This window comes from Triticum urartu, chromosome 4, assembly GCF_003073215.2.
Source record: "Triticum urartu cultivar G1812 chromosome 4, Tu2.1, whole genome shotgun sequence".
Classification (NCBI taxonomy): Eukaryota; Viridiplantae; Streptophyta; class Magnoliopsida; order Poales; family Poaceae; genus Triticum; species Triticum urartu.
Genome location: NC_053025.1, coordinates 434,052,001 through 434,062,612, shown reverse-complemented (window position 1 = coordinate 434,062,612; position 10,612 = coordinate 434,052,001). Strand labels below are relative to the sequence as shown.

The 10,612-nt window shown below is 43.3% G+C and overlaps 1 protein-coding gene across 3 annotated transcripts; it reads left to right on the top strand.

Moving 5' to 3' along the window:
* Positions 1 to 1,146: 1,146 nt before the first annotated feature.
* LOC125551894 (protein SEMI-ROLLED LEAF 2) lies at positions 1,147 to 9,393 on the top strand. Of its 3 annotated transcripts, none has more exons than XM_048715283.1 (20): positions 1,147 to 1,477; positions 1,580 to 1,740; positions 2,031 to 2,105; positions 2,215 to 2,330; positions 2,446 to 2,557; positions 2,703 to 2,825; positions 2,940 to 2,987; positions 3,436 to 3,638; positions 4,220 to 4,416; positions 4,826 to 5,106; positions 5,285 to 5,434; positions 5,643 to 6,041; positions 6,292 to 6,441; positions 6,688 to 6,763; positions 6,855 to 6,976; positions 7,586 to 7,777; positions 7,921 to 8,061; positions 8,220 to 8,354; positions 8,703 to 8,903; positions 8,978 to 9,393. In XM_048715283.1, the coding sequence occupies exons 2-20, from the start codon at positions 1,606 to 1,608 to the stop codon at positions 9,101 to 9,103; spliced, it is 2,982 nt and encodes a 993-aa protein (XP_048571240.1). In that variant the 5' UTR covers positions 1,147 to 1,477; positions 1,580 to 1,605; the 3' UTR covers positions 9,104 to 9,393. The 3 variants fall into 3 exon arrangements, with proteins under 3 accessions (XP_048571240.1, XP_048571238.1, XP_048571239.1); XM_048715281.1 differs by having other exon boundaries at positions 1,148 to 1,477; positions 6,852 to 6,976; XM_048715282.1 differs by having other exon boundaries at positions 1,150 to 1,477; positions 5,646 to 6,041; positions 6,852 to 6,976.
* Positions 9,394 to 10,612: the final 1,219 nt, after the last annotated feature.

Sequence of the window (10,612 nt, the reverse complement as noted above, 5' to 3'; positions counted from 1 at the left end):
GGCAAGCTCCACGCGACGCTTCGGCAGGAGCATCTTGTACCATGTGACCTTATCGCACACCATGGTGAACGATAAAACAGGAGGAGAAAAGAGGAAAATATGAGGCAACTAGTTCTGGTCCTCGCCACCCGGCTTTAATAGGTGCTGGTAGGTTCCTCGGGCGGTGCATCGACCAACATGCCTTGAATGTGGGCAGGAAACTAGTGAGCTCCAGTGCGGATGATGTTGGTTTTGTGTGGGTTTAGACTATCATCTATCGTGACAAATGCGTCCGACCTGCCTCAAATTTTTTCCACACATGAACTGAGTTTGGGGGTGCAGACAACTTAGATATTAGACATATGAATTAGGAATGAGGCGGCTGAATACATTTTTGGGCCATGTCCAAATTGGTAGAGCATCTACAACCGGACCTGTCATATTGCCCCTACACGTCGAATGGCCTGGTCACTGACCGATCGCATTTTTGCGACCCAACCGAACCTCTCAAACTAGCCCTATGTGTCCGAGCTGTCCGACACCCCCATACCCAACCCATATGTGGGGCGAATATGAGGAGGCTCAGACGTGTCCGGATCCGGCCCCACTCTGTCCCATAAATACCCCATCTGGACCAAACCCTAGCCAGTCCACACACTCGATCACTCTACTTCGTTTCCACTGCTCGTCTCCTTCCTTCCCCTCCCCTCCACCATGTCCGGCTCCGGCAACCAATCTGGCAGCGCATCCCACAGTGAGTCTGATCCCGTCCACTGGGAAGGGTTCTTGGAGGAGGACTGAAGAAATAAAGGGTGAATTGGTCAGTCGGTGGTCGTATACAGTGCCAAATTTGACAATCGTGATTGTAGATGCTCTAACCTATCTCTTCTACTACTTGTAGTAGTACTTAAATAAGGCTAGTCCTGATGATTTTATGTTAGACAGGGATTAATTAAGAAGAGAGTTATGACTTTGTCTTATACGGTGGTTAATTAAGAAGAGAGATTCTGATAAAGTCACCATTAAATGAGAGATAGTATTGTTAAGAATCCTATCTTCCTGAAGAAGCCTCGGGTGCAACCGAAATCCAAACCCAACGCCTTGCCATGTGCGTCACTGTGTGTACTTTTGGGCAGGCTGGCCGCTGGCGGGTGGGCGTGGAAAGCCGTCGTCAATCCTCGCCGAGCACAGGAGAAAAGGCTGCTCCAATTGGCCCTGCCACCGAGGCCGCGGTCACGTGAAGCCCCTCTTCTGCCCTTCCTCCTCTTTCCCCACTCCCCACTCCCCCCCAACAGACCAAATTTCCCCTCCGCTCGTCTCCGCCATGCCTGGACTCTCCTGACCTAGCTAGCCGTGCCGTGCCGTGCCCCACAACCCCTCCGCCCCTCTCGCGCGCGTCGCCGCCGTCGCCATTACTCTTCTCCCTTTTCGCGGCATCGCGTGCCTCCACTCCGTCCGCAACCTCCGCCCGTTGGTTGGGTTTGGAGGTAACTTGGAGGTATGTTTCCGTCCAGCGATTAGTTAAGAAATCCCACTGACCTCCACAATGCGCACGCGGCACGCCGTCTAGATCCGCCACTGACCCAACCGGTTGCTCCAGCCTCCAGCCTCCGCGGGCCGCCGAAGATGGGCTTCATGGGGGCGAAGCTGTTCCCGTCGTGCGAGAGCATGTGCGTCTGCTGCCCGGCGCTGCGCCCGAGCTCCCGCCGCCCCGTCAAGCGGTACAAGAAGCTGCTCGCTGAGATATTCCCCAAGACGCCTGTAAGTGCTCGCTTGTCGCTATTGTTGGCCGGCCTGGTTGGTTGCTGCTGCGGTCGTTGGATATGCTGTGCTGTGCTGTCTTCGATCTATAAGTGGAGTAATCCACATGTTCCTTAAACATGCTCCACAGAACGTGGCCATGTCACATGGTTATCTTCTGCCACTGTGTAATTGTTTTTTGCAGAATGCAGCTTCCGCTGTTGCTTGCAAAGGACACACTAATGCTCACACACTTGATACTTCAGTATTAGGGCGTATAGTTGCTCATAGAGTAGAGTTTACCTTTGCAGGAGGGTCCACCAAATGAGAGGAAAATCATGAAGTTATGCGAGTATGCTGCCAAGAATCCCCTGCGCATTCCAAAGGCATGTGACCTTTGCATCATGCTTTCTCACATTTCATTGCTAAAGTATTCTTTAGGGGTCCTTGGTTAATCAATATTCAGTAGGTTTCCCTTCACTGCATGCTTGTCAGATTGCCAAGTTTCTGGAACAGAGGAGTCGCAAGGAACTGCGTGCTGCTCATTTGAACTATGTCAAGATAATCACTGAAGCATACAGCAAGCTACTCTTCATTTGTAAGGAGCAGATGTGAGTTTCTGAAATTCTTGGCTGCCACTCACGTTTTCTATTCGAAAATGTTGATGGTTTCCGATGAAGCTTCGTGGCTAAAAAGTTATGTTACTGCATGCATGTGATGGTATAGGGCATATTTTGCCATCAGCCTGGTGAACGTCCTCACCGACCTTCTGGAAAGCAAGCAGGAGAACATTCATATCCTTGGATGTCAAACTTTCGCGAGGTTTATTTACAGCCAGGTGGGCATTATGATGGATCAGACACGCTTAAGAGTTATAAACATTGCATTTCAATCTGTTCCTCCTAATCATGAAAGGCTACTACTCGAGTCACTTTATTTATTTTTAGTTATGTATGACATTCACCATGTTGTCACATTCATAGGTAGACAACACATATGCACGGAATATTGAGAGCTTGGCCCACAAAGTGTGCACACTTTCACGGCAACAGGGAGTGGAGCATAGTCTTCTGCGGGCAGCAAGCCTACAGTGTCTCTCAGCAATGGTAAATCCATAAATGTGGCTTTGCAGCTTTCTTTCTTCATTTTCTGTTATCTTCACATTTCCAGGTAATTTGTTTGAATGTCCAGTTCAGTTAACTATTGTAATGCTCGTGCAGATCTGGTTTATGAAGGAACATTCATACATATTTGCTGATTTTGATGAGGTAACTACAATCAGTTCTTTTAGTTGCATTGCTCCATTGATCATTACTTGTGGCTGTGGAGAATCAAAGGAGATTAAGCTTGTTTCTTGGATAGTTGAGTTCCAAATTGCTCAGCCTGGTTGCTTGCTTAGTTGCTCGTTTGCACCAGGTTATTACCAATAGAATGCTTGTGTGGTCATAAAGAACACAATTATTTATCTTGTCTTCTGCAGACTGCAAACGTTGTTGACTTATCCAGTTTTTTAATGATTTCTGTTTCGACTTCTAGTAAAATGGTTATATCATGGTACATAAGAATTCAGATGGTTCCGTTATGGTTTCTCTATTTCGTTCGGGGAGTTTAAACTTCGTGTGCTGTTTTGTTTGATAAGCTCTTGAAGAACTTTTATATTTCTCAAGTTTAATGTAATGATGGATGTTGACAATCTAACTCTCTTTGACGTGACAGATGGTGCAGTCGGTCTTGGAAAATTATAGGATGGATGGAACTGCTGGTGGTGATGATGACAGACATGCATCACAGCATAACTGGGTTGATGAAATAGTCAGGCGTGAGGGAAGAGCTGGTTTAGGTGGAGGTAATGATGTAAATTTCTGTAGTGCAACAACTACTAGACTGCGATCAGCAAGGGACTCTTCAGCACTGACCAGGTGAAGTGTCATTCTCATTTATATATACTCGCTATAGCACTTTTTCTTTTCCCTAAATTTTGTGCAGAAAAAAAATGCATGCTGGTGCACATCATACACACTTTTACTGCATTGCAACCTTTCAGTTCATTTTAGTTCTGTATGGTGTCTAGCAACAGTGCATGTCATTCCTTTTCATACTTTGAAGGGTACATACATGCTAGAAGCCTATAACTGAGGTTCAGATACCACACTTAATAGTGTAGGTGTCTTTCAACTTCTACTGACAACTTATTTGTGTGACTAATGTGATCTTGCTATCAAGTACATGCACATTGCACTGGAGATGCAGAAAAAGAACACGAAAACATTGAAGAAAATTTCCTTTTGAAGCATAGCAGATTATAATATAAATAAGTCAAGTATGTTTTTTCACTGGTTAATCCATCAATCAAGGGATGAATGGGAACTTGGCAGCAGGAGTAATGGCCTTGAGAATGACCGTCCAACCTATATTTTGTGACATGTTTGATGCTGCTTCTTTTTAATATTCGAACTCAGATGAACCCAACATATTATGATTCATTTGAATGACTATGCAGGGAGGAGCGTGAATCTCCAGAAGTATGGTCCCATATTTGTGTTCAGAAGCTTGCAGAACTGGCCAAAGAGAGTACAACTATGCGACGCATCCTTGATCCAATGTTTTCTTACTTTGATATGAAGAAACAATGGGCTCCTCGGCATGGATTAGCTTTGCTTGTCTTGTCTGATATGTCTTATCTAGAGAAGAGTTCAGGTAAATTTTTGTTCCCAAGAATATTTTGAATTTTGTACTATCAAAATAGTAAAAATACGTAGGTCATGTTATGCTATATATGAGCTTTCTATTTATTCTTCTAATTATATGGCATGCTATGAAGATCCTTTTCTTTCTAGTAATAGAGAAAGTGTCAGACAATTTTCTTGCTGTTCCATACTTCCAATCTATTTAGTCATCTTTGAGCAAACACTATGTTTGGCGTTTTCAATTGTTGAATGCATTATAAGTCTTCTTATATTGCTGTGATTGCTCGTTTCTCGGTAGATCGTGACCCATTTTCTGACGGAATACATTTGCAGTCCACAGTGCACTTTCCTTTCCTGTTTGCAACATATTCAAGGGGTTTCCTTGTCTGCTAAAGCGCTAATACTTTTTTTTCTCATAGGCAACGAACAATTGATTTTGACTGCTGTCATCCGTCATCTGGACCACAAGAATATTTTGCATTGTCCTCAGACTAAATCTGATATTATTCAGACAGCAACATCTTTGGCACGACAGCTGCGATCACGAGGAGTTGCTCCTGAACTTGCAGTAACAGGTGACTTGTGCAGGCACTTGAGGAAAACACTAGAGGCCATGGAGTCAGCCAGTGTTCAAGAGCTGAGCTTGAATGAGTCTCTTCAAAATTTCCTGGAGGGCTGTCTTGTTGAAGTCGTAAGAGGAGTATGTCCCACACTATTCCAGTTACATGCTAACATTTGTCAACTGCCGTGGATGTTTTTAGTGCATCTTTCTTAGAAATTTGCAACTGCGAGAGCTTTGACGCTAAAGAGTTACACTAGTATATAGTTTTATACATACATTTCCTTCACTTTTGTTAATTTTTTGGAACTTCTTATAGGTTAAAGATGTGCGGCCACTTTATGACATGATGGCAATTACATTGGAGAATTTGCCTTCTATTCCTGCTGTTGCTAGAGCAACTATTGGAAGTTCGCTGATACTTTGCCACATAATCTCTTTGACATCAGTATCTTCGGACGCTCCTATGGTCAGTTCTGAATTTATACTATGCACTCATCAAATAATTTCTAAATTAATAAACGGTGATGTGATGAAGTTCAGAAACTGTGCATTCTCTTCTTCACATCAAATAATTTATTGCATTGAATGCTGTTCATCGTTTGCAGAATTCTACTCCGTGATCAGTTGGCTACTTCTGCCATTCTTTGCTGAGTTTTTAATCTAACTCTTCTTAGCAGGTGTTTCCGGAAGCACTCCTCCAGCAGATATTGAGATCCATGGTACATCCAGATGCAGACACTCGTGTGGGGGCGCACCACATATTTTCTGCTGTAATTGTCCGAGGCCCAAGCCATCAGAGGGGTGATTCAGAGTACCTATTTGCAACAAAAAAGTGTCAATCTCGATCACCATCAGTGTTTGCTTCAGCTACTGCTCTACTTGAGAAGTTAAGGAGAGAGAAAGAATGCTTAGGTTCAGATAAGCCTGGACATATGATGCATGATGATGGGAAGGAAAGAAACACCCATGAAGAGGATAATAAGCATGTTTGGGCACGAAAAAGCCCGGCTTATTTTTCAAAGTTGGTCTTCTCTTTCGTCGATCGATGGGCAACACTAGCTAGTTCTGCTGAGGTAACCCAGTCCTGCCCTGTCCACCCCCCCTCACCCCTGCAAGGGCCCTTGTTTTGTTGCGATGTATTACCTCCGTTCCATATTAGTTGACGCTCAGATGTATCTAGACGTATTTCAGTGCTACATACATCCGTTTGGGCGTCAACTAATATGGATCGGAGTGAGTATATATTTTTGGGTCTGGTTGGATCACGATACACAACTCATTAATCATGATTACTGAAGAAAAAACTTTTGACCCATCTTCCAGGAAACCAAAATCGTCCTGTTAACTGAAGATCAAACAAATCAATTGCTGTCTGCGTTTTGGATACAGGCCAATCAGACCGATAACACTCCTTTTAATTATGAGGCCATTGGTCATTCATACAGCCTCACAGTTCTTTCTTCCCGCCTTAAGGTACGAGTTCCTTTTTAAACCGTATCTTTGAAGTTTTCAAGTATATCCATGAAGAATTTATCAAGTTGTTCTCATTTTCCTCATTTTGGGGTAGCATTTTTTCTTTCATAAAGAGATACTTAGTCATGTCAATGGTCTCATCTTCTCTTTATGCTGCAAGAAATATATCCTTGCATACTATGGAAGGTCATATTATCTTGGCTCAGTAAAATTTCCCATGTTGAAATAGTGATTTTGGTGCTGCAGAATTCAAGCAACAGTAATAACATTCAGTTCTTCCAGTTGCCTCTGTCCCTCCGAAGTATTGCTTTAACTCCAAGTGGTAGGATCTGCATAATACTAAAATTTATGATTGCCTGTTTCCGCATCCACATCTTGAAGTTCACTTATCTTATATGCAATTTTTCCAGCAGGCCTGCCCCCTTCTTGCCAACGGTCTATTTTTTCCTTAGCAACGAGTATGCTGGCTTTTGCTGGAAAAGTCTGTCATATTGTTGAATTGGCAGAGTTGCTAAGGTGTTTTACCTCATCCAATGTAAGTACTCAGTTGTAGTACAGAAACTATTAAGATACCTCTGTTTTGTTTTTTCATGTGAAACTTTACTTCAGTTTTCTCAAAAGAAGAAGTATTAGCTCTAAGGTGTTTTACATTATCTGGTGTAAGTTCTAGTACATATGCTATACTCCTATTATGTTTCTACATGTGAAACTGTACTTCAGTTTTATCTAAATAAACGTATTACTTCTAAGGTACTCCCTCCGTCCCAAAATAAGTGTCGCTGATTTAGTACAATATCTGATGTAAATCCTAAGTTCTACTACAGATGCTAATATGATACTCCTATTATGTTTCTTAGGTGAAACTTTACTTTGTTTTTTTTTCCAAAAAAATGTATACTTGCAGTATTTCTTGTGTGCAGCAACACAATGTATTTCTTGTGTTCGTACTAATGTTCATTGGTGTGCCTCACTTTAATGGTAGCTCTCTTGTGGCCTTCTGTGCCCGTTGCCCAATTATCTCTTCGATAACTTTTGTTTGTTCTACTCCCTCCGTTCATAAATAAGTGACAGTATTTAGCAAATATAAAATTACCTTCAATTTCCTGAACGTTTGCTAAAAACTATGTTATCAATTTTTTTGCAGATTGATTCTTATCTAAGAATTGGTGAAGATTTGCAACTCTATGTAAGGTTGCAATCGGATCTTGGCAGCTATGGCTCTGAAAGTGATCAAGACATTGCTAGGTCTGTACTTTCTGATTGCAGAAAGAAAGTGGGGATAAATGATCATCGCGTGCTTGATGTGATTGCCTGTGCACTTTCAAATTTAACAGAGGTTAGTCCTGTGAGAATGGTTCAATTTTGTCATCTATTTGCTGTTGACACTGCATTTTATGGTCCTAGTGAGATCATATACTGATGCTGTTGGAAGTGAAGGCAATGTACTATTTCATAATGTTCTTATAACTGCGTTATCAGATGGACAAGGATGCATTGGCGAAGGAGCTCACAGAGATGTTTACTCCTGAAGAAGTTCCCTTGTTTGGTTCAAATTCAGTCCTTGACTGGGCCAACTTTCACGCGCAGGCATTTTCCGATGAATCCCTTTCTTTTGATGAGGTATGCCACTTACACCAAATGATCCTTATAGCGCAAATTTCGTTAGGTGTTGGCACCTGCAAAAGTTTGCAATACTGCAATGTTCCTTCTTGTACTGTACGTTGCCATCTTTAAAATGTATTTTTACATCTTCTCACATGTGTCCTTTTGCATTGTAGGAGTGTTCAAGAACATCTTCGGTAGATGGTGGATTGCATGACTCACCAATTACAAATACTGCTAGCTCCACATCCAAGATTACGCTTCCTTATTCCGCTCCCCGTGTCCTGGGTGTTGGTCAGCTGCTTGAATCGGTGAGTACCTGTTGTGAAATTCAGCTGCTGTTGCACACGGTGACACGGTTTACTACTCGGTTGTTGGCTCATAGTTCTTGTGTGGTACCTGTTGTGAAAATACATGTCACTGTCCTAAACTGACTGTATTGCCGTGAACCAATTGGCTTCTCTGTTAGGGTGATTTTTTGTTTTGAACACCCAATGTTGAATTCCTGGATCCGCCACTGCACTAGCCCCCTTTCACTTGCTACCTCTGTTTCAGTGTTCACATTTTCTTGTGTGGTAAAGCTAGTATAACCACAGCAAAACATTGTTATACTTCGTTTTTGCATTGGGTTCTGAGTAGTAGACTGTTTCTCTGGTCAGGCGCTGCATGTAGCTGGCCAGGTTGCAGGGTCATCCGTTTCTACCTCCCCCCTCCCATACGGCACAATGACTAGTCAATGTGAGGCCCTGGGATCGGGCACCAGGAAGAAGCTATCAAGCTGGCTCGTGAATGGCCACAGCTCGACTCCAGACAATCCTGTGCCAAGCCTTCCCGCTGCCGATCATTTCATCCTTCCTAAGGTATAAAGATTCTACAAAGCCCAACCGGTTTGCTCTGAATCTTGTTTTCACTTTCACTAACAACATTTGTCCAGGTAAATTCCTGTGGCTTCGAGATCAACCGCACGTTATCGGAGCCGTGCTCCATGGTGAAGCTTCCACCGGCCAGCCCATTCGACAACTTCCTGAAGGCAGCTTATCGCACCCCGCAGGAGATGTGATTACCCTTGCGGATCACAGCTAGCCGTCAGAAGAAGTGCTAGACTGTAGTATCTAAGCACCGAACACTAGTTTGTGTTAATGACTTGGCCTCCTGGCTGCGAGTAACGTGGTATCAGTTGTTGTAGCGTATGTATGACCACGTGTATCTATCTATGTACTAAAACGGTTGTAGCGTGTGTGATCATGTGCATCGCAGTACTAGACGACTGCAACCTAGCGTGTCGTGTCTGTTGTCTGTAGCGAGAAGACTTGTGATCGAGACTAATGCCATGATCTGGGCATCTCTCCATTTCTTGTCCGTGTAGTCTAGAACGAGAAACAACAAAGCAAAATACGCCCGTTGAATCGACGGAGGGAATCACAGATATGCCGAATCAGGTATCAGCTACTGCACGTTGTATATTTGAGCAGCAGTCATTTCCGTGTATATGCTGAAATGGGGTTACACAAGTGCAATGCTTTAAACACGATTTTTCACACCATTTGGAAGGACATTTCTAAATTGTTAAAAAGCATGCGCGAGTTCAGGACATGCTTCATTGATGTCTAACTTTTCCACAACTAATCATGTGCACACAACATGTTTTTTTTTTTTGATGAACAGGGGAGGCCTCTCTCCGGTTCCATTAACAAGAATGAAACCAAACAAAATCTGTTCTTACATCCCAACTGAAGTTCAGACGGTTCAAACTTATTACAGACACGTGCATCAGTGAAGCTGATGCCTAGATCGAAAATACAGAGAAATAAAACGAGCCAGGAGAGACTAGGCTTCTAAAACTCAGGATTTTCAACAGCATCCAGCGGGGTAGTCGAGAAACATTGCGATCTCACCCCCACCCCTCCTGAACTTGAGCGGCGGCGCCAGAGCAGCTTGGGGCGACCAGCGGATCGAGGGTGGACACGGGGCTCTTCACCGTGGTTTTGTCGTTGATGTCTCTCTTTTTGGCGGGGGAGTGGAAACTCCCGTCTTCTGAGATCTTAAAGTTGCTCCAGCTTGCGCCAACGTCAAACCTTGTGTTCTTCATTTTCCGCCACTCAAGATCATCAAAGGGTTATTGGAGCAGTTTTGCCAGCGCGCCCAAGAACGATTCCACCTGGTTTTTGCTTGCTTCGGGGTCAGTATCACCCAGAATTTGAGCATTCTGCGAATCAGTCCCCACACCTGAGTAATAGACGTCCAGATGGTGTTGTTAAAAATCATAGAGTTTCTATATTTCCATAAACACCACAGGACAACAGAGCTAACTACATTCAAAGCTAAATGTTTTTTGTTAGAAATCCAGAAGCGAGCCACAGGCTCAAAGTTTGTGCCCAAATCCTTTTGGAAAAATTGACTGACAAAAGACCAAATACTCCTGGCTACAACACAGTCAAAAAATAAGTGATGATTTGTCTCATGTTCAGCACAGAAAACACATTCTGATGGTTTAATTATGTGCCTTTTCCTCAGGTTGTCTCTGGTCATAAACTTGTTTTGAGAAAATAACCAAAGGAAAACATGGATT

Coding starts and splice junctions, on each gene's coding strand:
- LOC125551894 (XM_048715281.1), top strand. CDS start 1,606: ATGGGCTTCATGGGGGCGAAGCTGTTCCCGTCGTGCGAGAGCATGTGC. Junction 2,331..2,445: donor TTCATTTGTAAGGAGCAGAT/GTGAGTTTCTGA, acceptor GTGATGGTATAG/GGCATATTTTGCCATCAGCC. Junction 7,778..7,920: donor CACTTTCAAATTTAACAGAG/GTTAGTCCTGTG, acceptor CTGCGTTATCAG/ATGGACAAGGATGCATTGGC.